Genomic DNA, 25,711 nt, shown 5'->3' with positions numbered 1-25,711 from the left:
TTGTATCTTGCTAAAAGTCTTGACTAAGGCTGTTTTTAGCGTTGTTCCAGAAAATAGTGATAATTCTTCCTCCTGCCAAAACTACATCTTTGCCTAAAAAAACCATATAAATAGTAACAGTCTTAGTGGTGATTTTATAAGTCTGATGTGTTAAAGGGACTGCTCTTTTTGTGTATAAGAAAAATGTATACACCCCCCATTCTTCATGCTTGTAACTGAAATATTTTATTCCATGAAGTGATTGAATATAACCTGAATTAAGATTTCAGTATGTAAATCAACCTCTGTTTTGAGAATTAAGGGAGGTAGATGTACCTTTTCTGTTGTCTGTCTGTCATGTTTCTTTTAAAGCATCACCTGCTGGCCACTTTCAGGGACGGCACAAAAAACCCAAAAGAAGCCATAGGTCAAACCCATCAGAAACTGTTTCTGTGAAATAGCAGTGCTATACAGTAAACTTTATTTGGTATGACACATTAAAACTGTAGAAATATTTTTTAAATATTACATTACTAATTGTTAGTGCCTCTATTGTTATTAACCCTACACTCTTTACCTATGGTAGGTAGTAATGTATTTCATCTTTAATTTGCTTGACCCTGCTGCTCCCCATGCACAATGCATAGAGTTTCATTTTTTTCACATTAGAATTTTTGTCCTTAAGTACAGTGAACATCACGTTTAGATGGGGAGTTAAGCATCTGACCTGTATCTCAGTGGCAAGACATCTGTTATCCTCTCCTCTCCAATCTTCTTTCCCTACACACCTGATTTTTTCATAGGTTTAAGACCCCTGCAATTTACTTCCTTTAACAAGATGCAGATTTTGAAATGCTGTACCTGTAATGAGTGATAATGTAATTGGATAAAAGCTGTGAGGATGAACAGAGCTTTAAAGGTCACTCTTGTAAGAAGAATTAATGTGTTATACCATTAATAAACCATGGAAAACTGTGAAGCAAAAGATAACATACTTAAGTTATTGTTAATGACATAGAGTTCACTGCTGTATATCTCTCGGCTACAAATATAGAAAGTGACTTTTTGAGGTTGCTGTGCATGCTGTATATATAAGATAAGCCTTCTTTAACTGGTGCAGGAGCTGGACAGACAATGTACTTCTAACAAAGGTTTATCCTTTAATGGAGGACTAGATGAAGGAAAAGCTCATGAACACCCTAGAGAGTCTTCTGCCAACTGCTAGGTCAGATCCAACCAAAGTTAAACAAGTTGAACTCATTACTGTAAGGAAACCATTTGGTGATCTTGAAGTGAGCATGAAAATTCAAGTAACCTTCCAGCATGAGCTAAGCCACAAAAAAAAAAAATCATAGTATTTTTAGCAAAGGTACTAAGGTCCCTCAACTGGATCACTTTCTTACCTTGAGCGATAAATCCCTCTACAAAAATTCACTGGGAAACACTCAGACATTTGCCAGATAGTTGCCTCCACCATTTGAATGATTGGAGCTGTCAACACAAGCCACAAGTTGTCTGTCCTAGGTGTGCACAGCCCACCTTGCTGGGATGCAGTTGAGCTGTCACTTTTCACCACCGCTAACTTGAAATTAAAACTGTTCACTGAAAGCAGTTCTTCAGGCTCCTCAGCTCTCATGGCATGGAGAAATACTCATGTATCGTTCAGTTGTCTTTGAGGGACGTAAACTTAGAGCTTCAGTGATTAACAGCATAGTAGCTGCACTCGGGAATACGGATACACAGCCCTTTCCAGAGCCATCCTTATAGCATGTAAATAGTGCTACAGACTGAGCAGTCACAAATGTCATGGCTTCATGTATGACTTTAAATCCAAGCATTTCTTTTTGGGAACAGGCATATGTCCATGTACTAAAAACAGAAACAACTTCTCTCTGCTCTTTGCCATTATCTGCAACATCTCTGTGCTAGTTTGGCAATCCTTGTAACTAAGTGCATTTTATGTAATGCAGTTCCCCTCTCTGTCAATAATTCACCACCTACCCTAAACAACAATAATTTACATTCAAGTCGCTTCTATATTAATCATTTCTCTGCACACCAGCATCTTGGCAGCTACTGAAAAACATAAGGAGTGCTTGCTTTTATTCACTGTCATGTGCCAAACTGTCTCAAAGATAGCAGTATTCAGGAAAAGCCAAATAGTCTGGAGAAGGGCATGAATTCCAGTTCCTAGGCAAATTCGGCTCTATTACAGATTGAAAGTATTATACCTACTCTAATCAACAGCACAACCAGCACTAATACTACTGTTTGTTTGTTTGCTTCCTTTTTAATTTATTCTGACTACATGCAAGGTTGATCAGTAACATATGCAAACTGGGGAAGAAAACAAGCACATTGATAAAATAGAGGTAAATATAAGAGAAAAATCACCTGGAAGGCACTGATACTGGTGCAGGCTCTATCCTTCCTTATGCAGGGAAAGCTGGAATTACTGGAATTCCCTTGGCTGGGAATTACTGAACTGGGTCATTTGATAAAAGCAATGTGAATCAAGTTATTTCATATAAAACTCTTAGGGTTCCTGGGGATTTAGCCAAAAGCTAACTGTTAGTACAATTAACAGCAGTCAAACCACACAGAAACTTTTCTTTCTAGTTTTTGCACTCCAAGGAAAATGGGAATACTACTCCCACTCTGTCTGCAGTCTAAAAAAAACAATAAAAGCCCAAACCAAACTAAAATCCTGACAGCAGCACAGCACTGAACTAATCTGACATCAGCTTCTTCCCCTGAAATGTTTTAAGCAGCAAGACAATGTCCTGCGTTTTTTGGCAATCAGTGGATCAGATAGAAGAGTCTAGCAATACAACAAGGATGTGTAATCTGACATGATTAGACAAGGCTCTTTAGGAACAGAACATTCATAATTGAGACAAAGGAAGAGTATTAATAACACTTTCCTAACACGGCAGTTAGCCATTTTATATTTCCTTTCTTTAATCTTAGTGTTTTTCAACAAATCATGGGATTTAATAGCGTGTTTTGGCAGATTAGAGGATTTATGGCCCAGATGTTTTTTGTTCTAAAAATGGATTAGGGTGTAAAGTTTGCTGGAATCCATGGAACATGTTGAGGCAAGCCGGTCATTTTGTGTGTGATTAGTGCCTGCCTTCTGTCTCACAGTCCCTCCATCTGTCACAATTCACCAATGGATCTGGTTAGATTTAGCCTCATGTCACAAACAGAAGTCCCTTTTCTGGGCAATTTCATATTACAGATTCATTTTATGCCATTTTTATGCCCTAGTTAAAAGACAGAAAGAAGTGTGTGCGTGCGCACACGTGTGGGGATGTGGAGAGGGGGAGGGAGATTGATAGATATTAGCCTCTCCTTTAATGTTTGAAAAATAGACTGGGGCTTGGAGTCTCCCATCAGTATTCTATCCTACAAATCACATGCAGATCATAATAAGTATAATCTACAGTACGCTAAAGGAAAAAAATGACCAAGTGTCACATTTAAAATTAAATAGTATTAGCTGTGCCGGTGATGCTTGTAACATTTTAAAAGGAAATAATTCAGTGACTACTAAGGCTAAGCCCTAGGCTGTGAATTTGCAGCAAAACAGTGGACATTTGACCTACTATTAGCAGCATGAATAGGAGTGAGAATGTAGGTCCGTGTAGCTGTGGTTTCTTATACGTTTGTGAATGACAGGTGGTGGTGGGGAGCATTCAGTGGATGTTTCTCTTTCCAGCCATTATGCATTTCATATCTATAGCAAACCACCGCCACCTGTGGTTTATTTTAATGTATTCACAAGTTTTAAGAAGGGGAAAAATGAAATGCTCTATTTTTAAGAGTTTGGGATTGCTGGCATGATCAAAGCTTCCCCTAACTCTTATCCGGTTACATCCTGCTGCACACAAACCACAGGGCTAACCTCTGCAGTGTCAGGGAAATACTCAAACTAATGGGATCAAATAGCAGGAAGGATGATTTTGACATTGAGGTTTCTCATGCTTTCTATCCAGGTGGCTCTGTCACAACAACAACAGAATTACAAAGCATGGATGGGTTTCTGCGCCTCACTTTTAACTCTTTCTCATCAATAATGATAAACGGAATTTTGTCAATGAAAGCTAAAGTGTTTTCTTGTAACTTTCTTTTTTTAAGATATCCTTTCTTCTATCACGTCGTCAGGTTATTTAAATGACCACGATGCTGTTACCAAGGCAATCCAGGAGGCCCGACAGATGAAGGAGCAACTTCGGAGGGAACAGCAGGTGCTGGATGGGAAGGTGGCCGTTGTGAACAGCCTGGGTCTCAATAACTGCAGGACAGAGAAGGTAAGTTTCCAAGACTCCCTTTGGAAAGGGTCAGCAAGACTGCATTTGGCTCTCCCTATGCATACCTAGGTTCTTCCTCCCTTCTTTTCCTTCTTTTTCTTGCTCTATTTTTCCTTCCCCAATCATAAACAGAATAGTTCAAAAAAAGCAAAAAGCAAAATGAAAACCTCAACCTAAAGATGACATGAGAGAGAGACATGGAGACCCCTGGGGGAGAGCAGGGAGGAGGCAGAGATAGTTAAAGCCCTCACAAGAACTTTGGAGGCCACTAATTCTCTGTTCCAGCTTGTCAACGTGTATTAAGAGAAGGTGATCTTGGAAATCTCTGGGTCTAAGTGGAAATCTTGCTTTATGGAAATGCTTACATGTGTTTGTGAGATGAGCTGGATTTGAAATATTCAAGCTTCTTTAGGAGCATAAGCTTTGCTGATACTCAGGCTCAGCTTCTGGGTATTTAGCCTTGTAAGGTTGTCATATATGATATTTTGTGACCACTGCAATGTAGCACTGTCATGTCACGTTAGATGACTTAACAAAATTGAAAAAGCAGAGAATTGACAACACAAACTGCACCAAATATTTTCAGTGGAACTTAGAGGCAGCAGAACGTATGGACCTTACACCTTCTGCTTTTGGACTGGCCTGTGAAGCTACATTATGACAAAATACAACAAAGTGAATATTCTGTGGTAAAATCCGTATGTACTGTAACTGTCAGGTTTGTCAGGGAGGCTGTGATTTGCTGCTTTTCTCTGGAAATACCTGATGTCTTTCCATGCAGTGCCCTGGCTTATGGAGGATAAATAGACCTGCCAGTCCTTGCTGCCACATTTATAGTGAGCTTTCCTTATAATACTGCCACCTAAGATATACATCCAAATGCTTGCGTGTATCTCAGCATTGTATGCTTGGCAGTACTCTTTCCTCAGTTCCCCTCTTCCCCTTCAGTATTTTCTGAGGTGATATAGCCATCGTTGTGCAGTACAACAGGGATCTCTGTTGTCACATTTGGTGTCAACAACTGCATTTTATTGAAACCACCTCTACTGGCTTTGCACTGTAAGGTCTTAAGCAAGTCACTGAGACAGGCAGAATAATAGATTGAATAAAAATGATCAGCTATTTAACAGAAACTTGAAATTCAGTCATCCTAGGAAGCTTGTGAGTCAAACAATATTGTCCAGAATGAGCAGATTGCTAATTTGGATAGCTTTCCATTTTCCCTGTTTTTAGATGGAGTTTGATCAATAAGCTGTGAGAAGCCAGCAGACTGGGTAATGAATGTTAAATGTACATGTGAGTCTCTCACCACTGTACTTTTTTCATCAGCCTATCTTGAGTCTAAGTGATGTAGAAATGACTCCAATTTCATGCACTTACTTGAGAGGAAGGGGAAGGAAAAAAGAGGTCAGTGTAATAGGTGTCTGGCAGTACATACATTCTTTCTTAGATGAATAAGAGTGCTGGTATGGGGAGAAGGAAAGAAAAAGAGGGATGGAGCATGTTTATGGCATTTCACATAGAAGAGTACCAGAAGGGAAAAGGGAAAAGCAGAGTGTCAGATATAAGAAGAAGTGATCACAAGCACAAAGGAATTTATATTCAAATATTTAAGCATTCTTGAAAGGATGCTCGGAGCAGAAATTCCTTTTCTCTGCTCCCCATGTAGAAATGACTTTAACACTCAGCCAGATGCTAATGCAAAGTGACTCAAGCTATTCCTCGCAAGCATAGCTAAATTGCCGTTATTTGTTAAGCGCATTGAATTCAGCTGTGGATACAGCAGTTGGTTGCATTCAGAAAGCATCTGTACCCTTTTTTTTTCTTTTTCTTTTTTCTTTTTTTTCTAATCCTCCAAAGCAGAGACAACTCTACCTATCTCCCCCCTCTCCTCCCTTGTGCTGGCTGGGAATTGTCAAGTGACAACCGACCAAATCCTTTTGGACAGGAAGCCTTCATCCTGAGTTCTATATACTTGCAAAGCAGGCCTTGTGGTTGGATCAGGAAGCCCATTAAAAGCACTTTGATGGTATGGAAATTCATCTTCATGAAGCACCCAGGCCCCTAAGCAGCATGCTGTTTAGCTGTGGTTACAGATCAGTCATTCACATCGGAGGGCAGTAATTGTGCTGACGGCTTGTTCGGCAGTGGAAGCACATAAAATAATCCCAGGCCCTCCACCATGGCATTGCGAGTTAATCTTCTTTAATACAGATCAGCTGTTGTTCTAACACATGACTTTATGCTGGCTCTAGTGACTCTGCACAGCCTTTTGATTAAGTAACAGGAGTGGAACCATCTGCATTCACTTTATTCTGTTACTTTCCTATTCTTGGGATTCTCCTTATCCTTCTGTTTTCACTTCTCACCCTCAACCCCAGTTGAAGTTTATTTTCCTCTCTAATTCATGCCTCCTGGTGGGCCCATGGAGGGCAGAGACAAGTTCTTTTACATGGTAGCAGGAAGAAAAAATTGTTTGTTCAATTGAAAATTTTTCTAAAGGAACTTCAGGCTTTAAGATGTTTTAATACAATTAATGCCAAAACTTTATTGGAGCTCACTGATTTGGACTTGATGTTCTCAGAAGTATTTTCCAACCTAATTGATTCTATGATTTATTTTATTACATTTTATTTAATTTTGTTAATTTTTAAAATCAAGATAGGAAAGGACAGTATGAAGTCTGAGCCCTGATAGACTACAATGGCATTTAAGTCGCTGGGGTGACCACTTAAGCCACTAAGCATTAGTAAAGAATTTGCACTTTTTAACTTGTAGTGTCTCTGAGTAGTCTCTTGCATTTGACCCAACAGAGGAAAGACAGGCTATAAAGTTTAGGTACTTGTTCTCCTTTCCCATTTATGCTTTAGGCTATTGACTGACTAGCCAGCTGTGAAGTTCAGTTCCAGACAAACACATCAACTTCCTTAAAGTTTGTGTCTGTTTGATACAGGACTTTGAAGTTTTCTCACTTATTAAGAGCAAGATTTGAGAGGAAAGCAAATGAATTTTGAATTAAATTTTATTCTGGTTTTCCCTGTTTTCAGAGGATGAAAATGAGATAGTTGGGAAAGTGATTAGTGAGAAAGAGTTACCACGGAAGATTTCCCTTTCAGAAACTTGAGGTCCCAACACGTGACTTAGAGGCAGCCCCTGGACTTTTGGGACATCATGTTTGCTTGCTGATCACTTCCTAACTGAGAGATTTTGAGATGGGGGATGGTATTAAAAGATGTATGTCCATGGGCACAATGTAGAATTGTACATTATGTCTGTAGTTACGTACAGAAGGCTCTCCTTCCCCTAGAGTGACCTCGCTCTTTATAGGCAACAAAACCATCTAAGGCTATCCCAAATTTTCCTCCCTTCTTTGTAGCAGTGCCTAGTGTAGTTTTGGATTTCTCTGAGGCATCATGAGCTTTTTGTTGCATGCTACTGCAGCCTACCAGTGAAGGTGGGCTCTGTGCAGTTCCAAACATGTATGTGAGACTCTTGGTAGGGATTTATCTGCTGGGGTAGATGGACAGGTTAGGCTGGAAATCACCTCTGTGAGTCTCTGTTAAAGCTCTTGGGACTTTTCATTCACATGTGCGTGTCCTGTTGTCTTGCTTATGCTCCCAGATGGGTTGATCCCCGTGGACAGCCAGACATGCCAGCTAAGGCAGTAGTCAGACAGGAATTTTGTGGACTTAGAGAGAAATTGTATAAAAGAAATCATAAATAAGAAAAGATTTTTAAAAATGGCTAAGATGATTTGGGTGAGTCACTTTATGGGCATTCAACTTGGACCATCTTGACAGATTTGATTTTCAGAGGATTACAGTAAAAACTATGAGCATCATCATGAACATGGATTTTACTAAAACCTATTTTAATTGCAAATGCAATAAAACATATTTTTATATTACTTTTCTTGGAAACATTTTGGTGTATAAATGAGACGTGTGTATATGTTTTTTCTGGTTTCTTGGAAACCCAGGAGCATAGTTTTATTTGTAATTGTCATCTACAGTTAACTGTAGATTAATATGTACTGTACACAAACAGTGTTACCTATTAGATGTGTAGCTGAGAGTGCAGGTTATCAGCTGGTGTAAACACCACAACAGGAAGCATCAGCAAGTGATCTCTGGCCTGTCTGTTCAGCCCCAAAACTGCTTGTTCCTCTGCAAAGGAGGTGTACACAAAGAGCCAGCATGTGTGTGCAGTGCCCTCCTTCAGGGATACACAACACAAACATGCACTGCACTAGCCAGTAATTCTCTGACTACAGTCAGACTCTCAAGCACTCGTGTATGCGCCCTGGTAACTAAAAAAGAAGGGAAGGGACACAGAAGCAGGTACTTGAGCATGTGTCCATGTGTACTGGTACAAACACAGGTCCTGGTTTCTGAATGCTGGCACCTGCCCCTGAAGGTGCTGGAGGCTTGGGCAGTTGTGTAAGGACACAGCAACAAAAGCGTGTCAGATGTGTAGGGATGCACTCACCCTCTGAGCCAAGTACATCCCAGTGTGCACACCTCCTGTGCTGAAGTGTTTCTTAACCTGTGATGCAAGTTCTCCCTGTTATGACTTGGAGTGTGTCTTTTTATAAGGCTCTGACATGTTCTTGTCTACTGGACTGTAACTAAAGAGCTATTTGTAACAATATTTATTCCAGTGTTGTAAGCAGGAGCCTATTTATTACTCATGCTTATGGAACACCGGCTTCAGGATGTCTTTCCTCCTATTCCCACTCACCCCTCCTCCCACCATCCTCCCCACTTCCAACTCCCCCTCTTCCCCTTAAGAGAGTGCCAAACATGAAATGACAGTGACCAATGTTGACTTAATGTGGATGTTTAATAATGAAAAAAGTGTGTCAGTTCCAGCGTTAGTTACAAATGGCAGTAAGTATATCAGGTGGCAGCCCTGTAATAATTTTACATCCATCATTCCTTCCTGATGCCTCACTGGCTGCCTGATGGATGAGAATAGCAGAGTTAACTCTTAAGAAACTGCTGTGATCTGCTGAGCTGAAATGAATTCTGTCCCTGCTCTCCCCTTGGGGAGGTGTGGGATAATAAGAATCTCAAACCTGGAGATCCTGCTGCCTTTGAGAAATAAAACACTGGTGCTCACTTTACTGAAGGCATAAGGAATAGCTGGTTTAACACAGGGGATTTAAATTTCTCTTGCAGTAGAGAATTGTACTTCAATAACATTTTTTTTCTTCCCCTAATGGTTAGATTTGAACTAGAAAGTCAAGAGAAAACTGGAGGAGAGAAGGGCAGGAATGAGAAGAAAAGAGAAGGGTTGGTAAAACAGACCCTGAGCCTGCCACAGACACTGAGAGACCATGGGTCAGACTAGAGTAAGTGACAATGACTAAAACCGGGACCTGGCACAAGCTGGGCTTCTCAAACAGAAGAAACCCCATGGAAATAAGTCCAGAGGCTCGGTACTGACATCATAAACCAAATCACTTTGCAAGAGTTGAAACCTGCCCATTTTCATCATCTCTGTAGTATTTTACTGGGAAAATACTTTAGCATTCTCAGTGATTAGCAGAGGCTGCGTTACCCACAGACATTACATATGTGCACACTTATCCTTGCAAGTTCAGCAGACAGCTAGTAGGTATGTTCCATAATTTGTAGGCCACTATTCCTTACTGACCTGTAAAACATTGGGAAAGATGATCAGTGTAATATTGTTCTCTTCTTGCTGTGTGAGCAGAGATCCTTTTGGAATAATTATTATACAATGCGGGGACCAGGAAGTCTCTTGCAGACAGTGGACTGTTAAGAGTCCCACAACACAAAAGTTAATGTGTTATCTTAACAACTATATATCCCCCTCTTACGACTACGTTCCCCATCCTCTTAATTTTGTTTTGCTAAGGTTTTTTGCCAGCAGAAATTCTTGTGTGTGGGTTGCAGTTCTCCTTGTTAATGCTATGAACACAGAGCAGACAGTTTTCAGAACGTGTGACGAGAAGGTAAGCAGGTATTATGTCACCACCCATCCATCACCCAGGATGTCAACCTTTCAGTAAGCCAAATCAGCAGCCTCAGCAGGATCATTGGTGGTCAAGGACTCCTGTTCAACAGGGCTACTGTCCCCTTTGTCATTTTTCCTGCAACTTTTCTCCAGTTTAATTCAAAACACAGGTCAAACTTGCACACTGCAAGGATCAAAACTGGGTTTACGCAGCACTAACCATTAAACATTTTGATTTACTTCAGCTGGAAGTTTATCTGTCTATCCCCGACCTCCCTCCATTTTTTTGCCATTTGCTTTGTGGAGCTTGTGTATATTTATATTTACAGCCTCTGCATTTAATGGCCACATGCCTTGTTTTCACAGATGGCCAGTGGAAGGATTCCCCTCCCCCTTTTTCTCTTAGTAAAGCCTGCCTTTGGTTTTGCTACTTTTGTCACAGTGCCACTACTCTCAGTTAGCAAGTGCCTACGCATGGGAGGGGGAGATTCTGCAATAATGAATTTTTTTATTGCCTTAAGGATTTTAGCTCTTTATTTTAAAACACTTTTTTTTTCTTCTGGATGACCATCATTTACTAAATGTCCATTTTTCAGAAAAAGATTAAGTGTGTCTCTATTTCTGTGTGTCTTTAGTGCATTGTTATGGCAGGGCTGCATGGGCAGGGTTAGCTCATAAAAATGAAACATACAGAGGGAGGGATGCATTCTGCCCACAGATGTGTGTGTGAAACTTCCACTGAAGTCAAGGAGAACAGCAGGAAAAGAGGCAGGGGAAGAGCCCTGGATGCTTGCAGCTGCTGAAGTCTGAATGGCAATTTAAGTCTTCGTTCACTCCAGAAGGCAGAGATTGGAAACATTCACAACCTAGTGTGCATCAGGGAGGACTGCAGCTGTTTATACCATAGTGGAAATTTTATTAAGCCAAATAAAGATGGATCAACTTCCTCCTGAAAAAAAAAATACAATTGGTTTGGAGTTCTCGTTACGACTTTTGAGCTTCATGAGTCCTTAGGTTTAAGTTCTAAGCTGTGCCCTACAGCCATGAGAGCTAATTGCTTCCTGAGATTTTTTTATTATTTTTTCATAGTCACATGCCTCCAATTGCTGGGGCTTTCAGCACATTCATGGGCACCAGTATCAGTGCAGTACCTCTCTTTTGTGTAGTAGAGTCTGGGCCTGATTCTTCTGTGAATTCAGTCTCTTGAGGGATCAGCCCGTCCTGTTCTGCAGGTGGTACAGTCTTCTGGGGGATCTGCCTATCCCAGTATGCAGGTGTTCACTTGGCTGAGTGACAAGCAGCCTCTAGAATGTTTTGGGGATGATGAACTTTACTTTTAAGTATTGATGCTGATGCTGAGAGAAGACAAACTAAGCCTTATTTCATGACTAGAAGAACATGGTGGTTTCTTTGTTAGACAGGAACCTAGATTGTATGCCTACTTCTTTGTTAGGGCTGGAAGAAATGTAAGCAAAGGTACAGTAGCCTTCATAATTTGAATGCCTTCTAGGGAAAAATGGAAAAGAATAGTCTGTATGGCTGTTTTGCAGCTATGCAGTTGAGTCACCCATTGTTCATTAAACAATTGCCAGGAAAACAGAGACTGGGTTCTTGCTTTCTCTTTGCGTGTGTGCAGACCTTCCTTCCCAGGATATCCTGCGTGGGTTGTGATTTTCATCTTGTTTCATTCTTAGTGTGCCACCTCTCTTCCCCAGTTAATGCTTCCTTTCCTCACTGATCAGCTGTACCAGTTTTCTGACTCTGTGAAATCCTTCATTAAAATTTACATGACAGATTTCATCCAGGGATCTCTAAACTCTTCACAATGGTGGGAAAATGCCACCATCTCCATCCTGTAGAGTTCAGGAAACTAAGGTGCAGCAACTAAACAATTCACACAGAGTCACAGACCGTGTCAGCCCAGGAAACAGTCTGGATGAAAAACTGCATCATGTGACTCTTAACCTATTTGCTGTCAGCAGATTACAACTGAATCTGGTTAAGGTCAATGCCTATGTCCACTCTAAAAACCTTCCTCTGCTTTGGTTTCCCTTTCCTTTTTATTTCTTCTTTAAAGTAACGGACTGGGCCAGTCTTACGTGCATTTTCATGTAAAAGTCCTGACTTGCACTGTCTTTCAGAGCTCATAACCAAAGAAAAGCCGGTCCTCAGTGTCCTCTAGAATTGCTACTTCCCATCATTTTGTTTCCAAGCCAAATAATATGTTTTACTAAGGAAGTAATTCTTTTTCAAATAAAGAATTTAAAAGAAACAATCTTAGGGACCTGACACCTACCAAATTATTGAGGATTTTCCACTTTTTATTTCAGAGAACTCTGTCATGCCCTCAGTGCTTTTAAAGGTACTGAGTTGAGAGCCCTTAGAAACCAAACACCTATGTCCACAATGCACAGCAAAGAAAAAGACCATGTAAACTTTATCAAGTTCTCCCTGTGACTGGGTGTCTATTCCTGAGAGGAGAGTTAAACAGCTGGGTCCTCTTAATCCACCTGATTTTTTCCCTGTAACACCTCATAGGGTACCTCTCTATTGGGTCCATATAACAATTCGTAGAGATTATTATTCTGATGCAATGATTTCTAGGCAGTATTAAAGCAATATGGATTTTAATATGTACTGTAAACCAAAAGATAGGGTTCCTTCACCAGGTGATGGAGCCCCAGTTAAGACTGTCATAATTTTGAAAGAAGTACCATAAAATCAGTAATATTCAAAAATAAAGAACGTTCTTTTAGTTTCTTGCTTCTAATGCTGCTTTTAGGTTCTGTGGGTGGATTATTCCATGACAAAGAGATCTCAGATAAGTGAGACTGAAAGAGCTGAGGGGGTGGTGAATGCATTGTTTCTTCATACTCAACTTTGATGCAACAACAAAAAATCTCCCAAATGATAACTTGCTGTGGCATTATAAATAATCTTTCATCTTCTTTGGTGGTCCACAGAGTTTATATAATTGGAAGACTAAAACCCTTCTTTGTTGTTTCTTCCCTTTTCATTAGTACAGTAGAAGACTATAAAATTGTGCAGCCAGAAGGGATTTAACAATTACTGAGTCAACTTTGAAAGTCTCACTCTATTTTATCATTTTATGCATGTGCTTTTTATGAGCTTAACAGCCCTGCAAGCGTTACTTAAGCAAGGCCCATTGCAATGGTGGATTTGTAACTGCTCTTACTTTTATTTTATTTTACTCTCCCTGGTAACATGTGCCATCAGCAAGAGTCACAATTCCACACTCACAAAGAAATTATGAGCTTGAGATTATAATTTTTATAACATTCAGGAGTTCTAGTTTCAGCTCCTAAAACTACCAGTCTTCCTAAGGTACCCTTGGCAAGTCACATAATATGTGACTCAGTTTCTCGTCTCATAAACAGTTAATAACCTTGCCTTTGTGAAATTTTTTAGTTAATTACTGATGAGTGAAGAATGCTTGGGCAAGGTGATCTGTTACCCAGGAAAACCCAAACATAAATAGGAGATCCCTCTGAAAAGAACTGGAAAGTCTGTCAGCAGTTATAGGTGTTACAGGATCTGGGCTCTAACACAGTTTGGACTGGGACGTAGACAGTGGGCACAATACCTGTTTTGAAGTACCATCGCCTTAATATGGAGGACTAGAGTCTGACTGCAGACCTCTGGGCACACCTCTCACCACTGCCGGTGGTTCCTAAAAGTTCTTCCGTCTCTCTCTCATCCATAATGCCTGCCTACCTCATGTTTTCCACATTTTGAAAGACAGTGGATGAAGATTTTATAATTCAAGCGGTTCTGATGTTTGTTATTGCAGGAGGCAGAGGAATTGCACAGGAAGATTGCTTTTGCAGTCTTCACTTGTGTTAGATAGAGATAAGAATCTTCACCTCCTTGGAGAGCTAAGGAAAATACCTTGATGTTGAATGGATAACACCTAGTGCCACCAATGTGTCTGATAATTAAATGTTTTTCTGTCATAAAGTGAACTTTCATTGTGGGATCATAGCAGTTAATCTGCCTAGTACTTTAAGATTTGGTGCATGTTGGCCAAGGTATGTGTTAGAATGGTTGGTATTTACTGGGCCTTGCTGAGGAAAGACATCTGCTTCAGCACCACAGACTGCATCGAATGCTGTCACAGGCCCTGTCCAGCAATCTAAGATAAAGAACTACCTTATCAATACACAATCTATTTGAAAATACCACCTTTAGAGTTTAGATGTGTGATTTTTTCCCACAAAGCAGGACAATAAATAGCTGGACAAACTGTACTTGGCAGGGATGGGGAGTGGGGGAAATGGAACATTGAAAAGGACAGTAGCAAGCGACCATCTGTTTCTTCTTATGTATTGGCACTGAAGGGAACAAAGGTAGCAGCCACTCACTTCATCAGTGTGTTTGTAATCCCGAGGTGCAAGAACCAATGAGCTACCCTAAAAATGCATTTTTTTTTCATTTCTGGCCTTTTAGTTCACTTGGGATAAGAAAAGCAGGAATGTGAAGTGATGTTCCTGAACACTCCTCCTCTGGAATTCTATACTGGCTCTTTCTCTGCAGGCATCGAACTGAGAGGAAAAATATTCCTATCAGGGGAAATGGGGGTAGGGTGAGGGGAGTAGCAAAGTGGAGAGTGGACTGCTTCAGTAAAATTGCTAACCTTGAATTATGCAATCGGAAAAACAGCTCCTGCCAAAATACGATTCTAACAGAGTTCAGAGTACCGTCAGTGTTTGCCAAATACCCCAGCCAAAAGGATGTCTCAGAGAGGGGGGGAAGGATCTGTTGCCATATGCCCAGCATTCACAGTATACTGGAAGAATTGTGGAGTCCTTCAGGGGTGGAGGCATGTTCATGGTCTCAGGTGCACCCTGAGCATTGGTACCATGATCCACTACAAGATGGGAGCAGTGAGGTTGGAGGGAAGTAGGCAAATATGTCACAATGTCTTTATTTCTCAAACCTTCCAAGGTTTTACTTCACTCTTGTGTAGTAGTGGGAGGAGTTCTGGCAAACATGATCAGGCTGTTCTACATATGTTTTGACTCTTCTTGTTTTATGTTTCTTCTATGAAAGAGGCTGCAACCAAGTTCTTGTCATTTTTAGATCAATGTTTTGTTAAGCTATGACAGCTATCCATGACAGAGAGCCAAGTAACTTTTGCAGCTGACCACAAAACTGAGTCTGACTTGGTGCTTAGTCATTTTTTATATATTTTTTTCTACATAACACATTCCATGTGTGTATGTGTTTTTCATTGTTCTTTTAAATATAATCAGAACATTTCTAAGAGCTGTGGTACAAATCAATCTTCTCTGGCAGATTAATTTCTTTGATTAATAAAGTTTTAGGGACTTCTCATCCCATTGTGGCTATTGATGAAACCTCTCTGTTTATACTTGGAACAATTGGGCTATTGTGGAATTGATTGCTCTCTATAGTATTATCTTCTCTGGTTTGCCCATTAGAATTTTAAATGATCCAGTCAACAGAGCTCTTGCTGCCCCTGCAGAGAGTGTCTTCTACAATCATAGAATCAACAGGGTTGGAAGAGACCTCTGAGATCATCACATCCAACCCTTGATCCAACCCCACTTTGATTACTAGATCATGGCACTAAATGCCACATCCAGTCTCATCTTAAAAACCTTCAGGAACAGTGAATTCACCACCTCTCTGGGCAGGCCATTCCAATGCCTGATTACTCCCTCTGTGAAGAATTTCTTTCTAATCTCCAACCTAAACCTCCCCTGGTAGAGCTTAAGCCTGTGCCCTCTTGTTCTGCTGCTGGTTGCCTGGGAGAAGAGACCAACTCCTACCTGGCTACAACCTCCTTTCAGGTAGTTCTAGACAGTGATGAGGTCACCTCTGAGCCTCCTCTTCTCCAGGCTAAACAACCCCAGCTCCCTCAGCCTCTCCTCATAGGACTTGTGCTCACGTCGCTTCACCAGCCTTGTTGCACTTCTGTGGACCCACTCCAGCACCTCAATATCTTTCCTGAACTGAGGGGCCCAGAACTGAACACAGTACTCAACGTGTGGCTTCACCAGAGCTGCGTACAGGGGAAGGATCCTGCTGGCCCTGGTCCTGCTGGCCACGCTATTCTTGATACAAGCCAGGATCCCATTGGCCTTCTTGGCCAGCTGGGCACACTGCTGGCTCATATTCAGCCTCCTGCCAATCCAAACCCCCAGGTCCCTTTCTGCCTAGCTGCTCTTGAGCTTTGGTAGCGCTGCAGGGGGTTGTTTTGGCCAAAGTTCAGGACCCAGCACTTGGCCTTGTTGATCTTCATCCCACTGGATTTGGCCCATCTCTCCAGCCTATCCAGGTCTCTCTGCAGAGCCCTCCTTCCTTCCAGCAGGTCGCCACTCCTTCCCAACTCGGTGTCGTCTGCAAATTTGCTAATGATGGACTCAATCCCCTCATCTAAATCACTGATAAAGATGATAAACAAAACTGGGCCCAGCACTGACCACTGGAGGACACCACTGATGATCAACCACAAGCCAGGCACAGCCCTGTTCAACAGCACTCTCTGGGCCCAGCCTTCCAGCCAGTTCCTAACCGTGCATCGAGTGCACCTGTCCAAGCTGTGGGCTGCCAGCTTTTTCAGGAGCATGTTATGGGAAATGGTGTCAAAAGCTTTGTGAAGTCCAGATAAACTACATCCACTGCCTTCCCTTTCCTCCATTAGGATGGTCATTTCATTTCTGCTGACGTCCTTCATAGAGAAAAAAGACGTTTATAAGATGTCTTTCAGCCATCTGAGGTCTGATACAAAACTGACATATTTAGAAAGAAAGTAGTCACTTCATCATTAGCAAAAGATCCCTATTTTTATTCTCCTGCAAGAGTGGAAGTGTTCCTTGCTATTTGTTTTTGCTGATTTGTGCGGTCTGATTTTCAGCAGGTCTCACAAGCAGTACTTCATACTACTTTCCTTGGTTTGGACTAACATTGCCTGCTCTTCCTGGCAGTTTTGGTGCAAGGCTGCAGTAGACATCACTTATGCCTTTTTCATAGAATGAATAGCATTTCATACCTGAAACACAAGGATGTTCTGCTTAACTCAGCATGCATATTGTCCCTGAATGGTGCCTTGGCTTACTAGTGTTTACACGGCAGAGTGGTGGCAGTGTTAAGAACATGTAATTTGCTGTTGAATTACGATAGTGATGATATATAGATCCTGCTTTTGTATAAACTTTAAATCACTGTGAACTTGTCTGAATTTCCTGTATAGGCGTCTGCAGTGGAGGCGGTGTTGGAACTAGTCGATCTTTAAGGTCTTTTCCAACCTAAACCATTCTATGATTCTGTGAGAGGAGGCAGGAATAGCAATGTCAGCAGGTTGCCAGCTGACTTGGGATCAGGAAGAAAAATTTTTTCCTTTGTTTCTTTGGAGGGTCCATAAGTACTTCCTCCATAAACTGAAAGACTCTATAGGAAATGTTAAAGAGATGCTTCCATGAAACAAAAAGCAGTAAGTCATCAACTGAATGCTTTCAAGCAAAATGACATGGGAATGTTGCTTAGCCCCTTTTGAATATTTTGTAATTTTAAAAGTGTTTCTGTACAACAGGATTGGGGGAAATCAGCTGCAGTGTGTTTAATGGGAAGAGCGTAGGACATGAAATCACAATGCTGCTTGTAGAGAGGCTGAAGGAGCTGAGGTTGTTTAGTCTGGAGAAGAGAAGGCTCAAGGGTGACCTCATCACTCTCTGCAACTCCCTGAAAGGAGGTTGTAGCCAGGTGGGAGTTGGTCTCTTCTCCCAGGCAACCAGTAGTAGACCAAAAGGGCACAGGCTTAAGCTCTGCCAGGGAAGGTTTAGGTTGGAGATTAGAAAGAAATTCTTCACAGAGGGAGTAATCAGGCATTGGAGTGGCCTGCCCAGAGAGGTGGTGAATTCACTGTTCCTGGAGATTTTTAAGATGAGACTGGATGTGGCATTTAGTGCCATGATCTAGTAATCAAAGTGGGGTTGGGTCAAGGGTTGGACTTGATGTCTCAGAAGTTTCTTCCAACCCAGTTCATTCTATGATTCTATGAATAGTCAGGCTTTTATATCCTGCCAGACTATTACTGATCTCTTTCTGCTCTCCTAGTACTGTTTTTTGAGTGGGGTTTTGGGGTTGATTTTTGGAGTTTGAATTTATATAATGATGTAGGTTGGAAGGGATTTTAAAGACCATCTAGTTCCTACTCCCCTGCCATGGACAGCGACACCTTCCTCTAGACCAGGTTGCTCAGAGCTCCAGCTAAACTGGCCTTGAGCACATGGATGGGGCAGCCACAGCTTCTCTGGGGAAACCTGTTCCAGTGCCTCACCACTCTCACATTAAAGAATTTCTTCCCAATATCTAATCTAAACCTACTCTCTGTCAGTGTGAAGCCATTTCCCCTTGTCGTGTCACTCCAGGCCCTTGTAAATAGTCTCTCTCCATCTTTTCCTGTGGACTCCCTTCAGGTACTGACAGCCCACAATTAGGTCACCCCAAAACCTTCTCTTTTCCAAGCTGAACAATCCCAACTCTTGTAGCCTTTCCTCATAGGAGAAATGCTATTGCAGAGGCTCGGGAAAGGACAGACATAATTATCTCTGTACTTTTTAGACTTAAACATTTCTAAACATTAATACAGAAAAGTACAACTGGGTGCTTTGACATCCTCTGTTTCAAAAGTGGCATCATGCAGAAGTTCTTTTTAGCTGTCACCTTATCACTGCTGATTAAATTATATTGTCATTCCCTACGTTTAAGCAGCAGGGAGTAACTTGTCACTGTGTTAAAAGGAGGGTCTCCCCACTCAGCCACATTTTAGTTCTCCGGAGAGCCATCTCCAAGCACAGGACTACGCAGAGCAGCCCAGGAGCTCAGCACTCATCTGGCATTCCTTCACAGCCCCTCTTCCATCATGCCTGCACTCTCTCTCTTCCTCTAATGTGTCTGTACCTCAAAATGCAAAACTTTGCCCAAGATGGATAGCAGTAGAGCATCTGTAGGCTTGTTAAGTCCGACTCTGATAAACGAGCCATGCCCGGTGTGTACCTTGCAGACAGCATGCGGAGCGTTCACTGACCTTAGGACTCAATCACATCATGTTGGCAGAGTGTGGTTCTGAATGTAACTGCCCCCAACTTCAAGAGCTGCGTTTACTGCATAAGCAAAAGCTGTTAAGCCTGTGCCCTTAGCACTCTCAGCTCTGTTTCTCTAAGAGGTTTATACATGATTCCAGAACAGTCTGCAACAGAGTAACTCCCCTCCTCTATAATATACCCCAAAAGAGGAAATGTTTTTTTATATTTTAGGTTGGTGGCAGCATTCTGAAATTATTTCTGACATAAAAATTTTTGAACTCTAGCACTATGAAGTTGACAGTAAATAGATTTTTTTTCCTGAGGAAAAACTGTTGATTTCCATTATAAATCTGTGATCCATTTGGAAGAAATACAGAGTCAACTTATTCCTCCTGACTTTCTGACTGCTGACAGACTGCTCTGGAAATGAGAGCTGAGTTAAAACTGGAAGATCAAAGAGTTGGTAAGGCTAAATGCCTGAATAGTTCAGGTGCTTATTCGAAGCCTCTCCAAGATTTCTGGATCTGCTATGCGTGGATCTGCTATGCCCTTTTGCTTGTGATAGGCTGACTCTGCTGCATGAGCTTTTCCCAAAAAAACCAAGGGGATAACTCATCTTGCACACTTTCCATGGTAATGTGTCAGGGTATAGACAGAGCACCAGGAGTACGAAAGGGATCTGCAGTGAAAATTAATGTGAGGAGTAGGAAAGTTAACCTCATATTCCCTAAACGCTGCAAGCATGCAAAGTTGAGCAGATAAGCCTTTTTTCTAACATTCTCGAGTAAATCTTTCTTCAATGACTTTCATGAATTTGAGCCATTCTTTGAATTGCAGATACAGGGACATCACATTGCAGGAAGCATTTATGTATTCGCATTGTTCACTTTTCTGTTTTCTTCTGGAACACAACCCAGTGACATTATTAGGCTACACAGAAGTTGTGAAGTCTTCAGTTGCCATGTGAAATCTGAAAGTTTTTTTAGTTTATTGATCTTTTACAGTCATCAGGAGTAGAATAGAACAAGGAAACAGTAATCTTTCAAGAAGAAGCTCAAAAGAATTTTTTCAACTGGAGCCACTTTATTATCATGCTGTATCATGTCATTTTCTTAGCTTTGCAAAAGGCACAGTGCCTAACATTTTGAAATGTTAGTATTGCTTCCCTGAAAGATTTATTTTTAAATGCATGATTGTCAGGAAGATAGAATGTTTATGAGCAAAAGTCACAGGGAAAACAAAAACAGTTGGAAAATGGAACACCTTTGTATTTGTAAAGTCAAACAATTCAAGGGGAAGCGAGGTGTTTTGAAGAGAACATTGGAATTAATGGCCCTGGCATGTTGTTCTGGCAATGTCTTTAGACACTGCTGCAGCCTGACAGATTAATTGGCAGCACACACTAGCCTGTTGCAATCCAGGGTTCACAGTTAGTTCTGACTAGATGAATGACGGACGGGGTGTTAGTAGGGTTGGGCAAAACAGTCTGGACAGGAACACAAACTGCTGCCCAAGTATTGTGCTTAATTCAGGCTGACCCTTTCCCAAGGCCTGAATAAGTTTGAACTGCAGTGTGTTTTTTTACCCTATGGGCTGCTTCCTAAAATACTGCCTTCCAAAAAAGAAAAAAAAATCAAACAGAAAAAGGCACCCATATCCCTGCAGTTTGATTACAGGCTGCAAATAGAGCAAAACAATAAATACATTGCAAAAGAGTGTGTATCATCTAAACTTTGAGTCCAGCTTTGTGGTCCAGGGACATGGAGAGTTGAAATATTCTTCAGATATGCAGCCAATTTTATCATGCTGAGCTAAACCGATCTTTTCAACACTATGGAGTTTGCTCATCACTAGCTAATAAGCAAGTTTTAAAAAGGAATTTACGGTAGAGCCTGCAATCATACCTCTTCCAGAAGCAACATTGTTATGTATTCTTAAATACCTGGCTCAGTAAACTGTTGTGAATGGTTATCCAGCTTCCCTATCAACTTTCTAAATGACGTATGAACTTAGCGATTGCAATGTCAATTATTTCCTGATCCAAATGCCATCATCTTGCCCATATAGGACAAAACAACACTGGAGACCCTGACTCAGCAACTGGCAGTAAAACAGAGCGAAGATGGGAAGTTTAGCCACGCAATGATGGATTTCAACATGAGTGGAGATTCTGATGGTCAGTAAAAATGGCTTATCCTTATTTCCAGGTTTGTGTGTGCATATCAGCGGGATCTGGGGAAGAATCCAAGGGCTTTGGAGGCCTGTGAGCAGTTAGCAGTAAGTGGCTATGAGAGAAGGCAGAAAAAAGTGATTCATCATGGGGTGTTTTAAGTCTGGAGGTGATTTTTAGTCTTCTTTCTGTACACTGAAGGTCTCAAGATGGGACTAAGAATGTATTTCTGATAGTATAAGGGACTAAAGGAGGAAAATATACGTGCTATAAGTGAGATCACACAGAGAATCCCTGCAGTATAGACCTGATCCTCCGTAAGTGTTGTGTGCTCTGAATCTGTGGGAAATTTATTGGTTTGATGAAGTAAGTACAATGTTTATTTGTTTCTCTGCTATTGCATATATTGTTATGGGGATGTAAACACAAAAAAAGGCAGATATGTAAATATTTATTTGCTAGTTAGAGAATTGCTTTAGAAGAAATGCCTGATGTTGCCATATATCTCACCCCCTGTCCATCATAAAAAGGTAGATAAGTAACATAATAAGACCTGCATTCTCTAAGCAAGAAAGGAAGAAAGTAAAAAGTAAATCTACATTGATAAGTGTAGACTTTATGTTATTAACAGTAAAAGATGTTTTAGAAAAGCTTTGAATTGAGCAAAACCAGTCCAAACTCTTCATCAAGTCTGTAATATGTGATACTGAATTAATAGAATAGCTAAAACTAGACAATATACAACATATTAACCATTAACCTGTTGGGAACACTGACTCACTGAATGTGCAGCACCTAACACAGGTTACTGATGGCAGAGGAAGCTGCATAATGAAACACAAGCTGGGAATTTTTTTTCTCTTTCCTTCTAGGAAGTGCAGGAGTCTCAGAGTCTCGAATTTATCGGGAATCCAGAGGACGTGGTAGCAATGAACCCCATATCAAGCGCCCAATGAATGCATTCATGGTGTGGGCTAAAGACGAACGGAGGAAGATCCTTCAAGCCTTCCCTGACATGCACAACTCCAATATCAGCAAGATATTAGGTAAGAGGGATAGAGCACTGTTTTTTCAGAGCAAAACTCAAAAATATTCTGAATTAATAGAGCTGAGCACCTGAAACAACAGAAGTGCTCTCTATTTTGCTACTTAATCACTGCACCAGGGACAACAGTGATAGGAGCTCCCACTGTGGGCTGCCTGGCAGTATGCATTAACCATACCTGAAATGTTCTTGTGGCTTTGTAATTACTGAGGCTGTGGTGGTAATTTTGGTGTGAAAACGTGAACTGACTAGACAAAGCCAGTTCATTAGACTGTTGAACAAGCACAAAATAACTGCTATCATTTATTTACCCATGTATTTTACTAACTAGTTTCTGTGCACACTACGGCATTTAGAATCATAGAATCATAGAATCGATTGGGTTGGAAAAGACCTCCAAGATCATAGAGTCCAACCCTTGGTCCAGCTCTAGTCCATTTACTAGATCATGGCACTCAGCACCACGTCCAATCAGATGAACAAAAAGCTGCTGATCACAACTCTTTCAGTGTGACCATCCAGCCAACTACTTATCCACCAAGGAGTCCATCCATCAAATCCATGTCTCTCCAGTTTAGAAATAAGGATGTCATGTGGGACAGTGTCAAATGCTTTGCACAAGTCCAGGTAGATGATTTTGGTCACTCTTCACTTACCCACCAAAGTGTAACCCCTGTTCATTTGTCAGTTCCCTCAGGACCTGCACATGCATCTCAGCGAGTCCCATGGACTTGGGCACCTTCAGGTTCTCGAATCTAATCTTTTCCTGCAGTGGGTGGTTTTTCATTCTTCCATAGTCTGAAAAGAATCATGAAATTGAAAAAGAAGAAACATCAGAATTAATTTCCTTATCCTCTACTCTTCACATCCCAAGCAGTATTTTTCATGAATGTAATCTACTGCATCTCATGCCATAGTCTTCCAAATTTTCACTACTTGCTCAGGTTCTCAGGACCCTGTTCTGTCCAAAGGTCCTCATCTGTGACATGCTGAATGATAAAGCAGATGACTAATGAGGCTCACTGAGGCCAATGATTTACTGTTCTGCAGAAAAAAAAATAAAAATCTGTGACCAAATTAGAGATGTTGAATTTTTACCAAGAAAAACTGCTAAAGGACCTGAGCATCCCTCAGGCCAGTGGCAAAGCAGGAAATGTGTTTACCTGGACTGCAGGTCTCACTGGTTTTGCAGACTACTCAGAAAATATAATGGCATTAACCAGCTGCAGTCTAGTAAATATGCTGAGTCTAGACTGGTCAGAGGTTTGAGGCTTACATTGATGAGATGGTATTTTGAAAAGTTAGGAGGGGGCAAGTGGAAATGAGATAAATTGGTCAGAGAGGCAGAATGTATTGCTGTGAATGGTAGATGTGATGATTTTAACCCATGATTTAAAGGGTGGTACAAGATGATTAGATTAGTTATGGAAACAGGATTAGAAGGCTAAATTGGTTATGTTGATGGTTAAATAACCTTATACTGGTTAAAAGGGATTATACTGGTCAGAGGTGTGTGATGTGATTAGCCGGAGGACAGGGCAGTAATAGTTTTGGTCTGTTTCTAAATTGAGAGTAGGCTTGGTTAAACCTGTTTTTAAATAATCAGCTTCAGAAATCTACAAGATCATTCTGAATAGCCCTTTTCATATAGAAAGTACAAAGAGAGCTTGATGTTTTCCCTCTTAACTGATTGTTTTGGATAACAACCTCCGACAGCACGCTGCTAATTCATTCTGCTTAAAACAGGCGGTTGAGCTGGGCTGACATTTTACGCAGTCTCTGGGGATCCTGGTTGACATTTTAAAGGGCTTCTAAGCATTTTATAATACCCTAAAATCTGGTTTTAATAAGCCATTCTGCTGAAATTGTTAACATAAGGAATCACCTTTTACTATTTGGCGCTAGATCAGGGAGATATGGGGACATCTTTTTCTGATTAGATATACAGTAGTTGGAGTAAAATGTGCAAATTCATTACAGATCCCGTTGAGGTGACAGACAGTATAGCTGACTCCAAACTCTCTGTTTTGCTGCCAGATATGGGGAAAAGCAAGGTCTGAGGCAGTGAGAGATGATGTTTCTATTTCTTTCCAGCATCACAGTTAATTTTTTCATTCTACCTCTGCAATGGAGAGGGATGTCCTGACGTCTTCCTTCTTGACAGAAACATTACAAAGGTCTTCCCTCAATTGCAAAAGGCCAGTCTTTTGAAGTCAGCAGGGAGCTGTCTGTTAACTGGTGTAGGGTGAGCAGCTAGAAGCTTACAGTTCAGCCAGGTATTAGGGTCTCCTTATTAGAAAGGCACAATTTTTCTTTCCCATTTTTCCAGCAGCACTGCTGCACATTGAGGTCAGAGAGCTGGTTGTCACGGAGAGCAGCTTAAATAGAGTTCTCACTGATCAAGGGCCATTTTATAGTAAAATGAGAGGAGGTGCCCTTCCCAGCACCAGAATTCTCTAGGGATTATGTTTGACACTGTGGTATTATGTTTTGAGCATAAAAATTAGATACACGGATTTGTCACTAAATTCATCTGTGCATACGTTTGTCATCCATCTGTTCATTGCAACTTAAACTTGCAGATAATGATTTTTTTTAGTAAATTTCTTAAAAAGTGCTAAAATGGGTCTGCTGGACCCTATCAATTTAATAATGCATTGTTTAGATATTTTTGTAAATATTTTAATTAATTTCACTGAGAAACCTACATGAAGTTAGGAGGAAATAATGAAGTTAGATACTACCTTCAGAAATTCTCCTGGAATGTATGTGTGTGAATACTACTGTACATACCTGTTCGTTGTACAAGTGTTTGTATATGTGAGGGTATTTATTATACATAAAATCAGCCTGATTCAGGTATTCAGATTGAAAAATGTCAGTCTAAAGGACTAAAAGTTAGAGAATATTGCAAACAGCTGAAAAATACCCAATTCTTGTCAGAGAAACTTGGCTTAAAATCAGTGGTTAAGCAGAGCTCTGAATGTGCAGGCACATGTGTGACTGAGCACAGGTGTCTGGGCATACATGAGGGCACCTCTTCTCTGTGCTGTATTCTAATATTTGCCCTCTCCAGATGTGTTCATAGTCACACACAGCTGTTTGAGCACAGCTCTAACTGCCCTACCTCACTCTGAGGGCAGAAGCCATG

At 41.0% G+C, this 25,711-nt stretch overlaps 1 protein-coding gene across 10 annotated transcripts in view; it reads left to right on the top strand.

Moving 5' to 3' along the window:
- SOX5 (SRY-box transcription factor 5) overlaps positions 1–25,711 on the top strand; it is a 296,501-nt gene that overhangs the window by 258,063 nt on the left and 12,727 nt on the right. For 7 of the 10 annotated variants that reach the window (XM_071551297.1, XM_071551302.1, XM_071551301.1 and 4 more), the window contains 3 exons: positions 4,120–4,292; positions 21,413–21,521; positions 22,388–22,561. In XM_071551297.1, the coding sequence (XP_071407398.1) occupies positions 4,120–4,292; positions 21,413–21,521; positions 22,388–22,561 (456 nt within the window). The remainder of the gene's footprint in view (positions 1–4,119; positions 4,293–21,412; positions 21,522–22,387; positions 22,562–25,711) is intronic. The other 3 variants (XM_071551303.1, XM_071551296.1, XM_071551295.1) reach the window with 1 other exon arrangement.

Source organism: Pithys albifrons, chromosome 3, assembly GCF_047495875.1.
Source record: "Pithys albifrons albifrons isolate INPA30051 chromosome 3, PitAlb_v1, whole genome shotgun sequence".
In the NCBI taxonomy this organism is placed as follows: Eukaryota; Metazoa; Chordata; class Aves; order Passeriformes; family Thamnophilidae; genus Pithys; species Pithys albifrons.
This window is presented reverse-complemented; position numbering and strand designations above follow the sequence as displayed.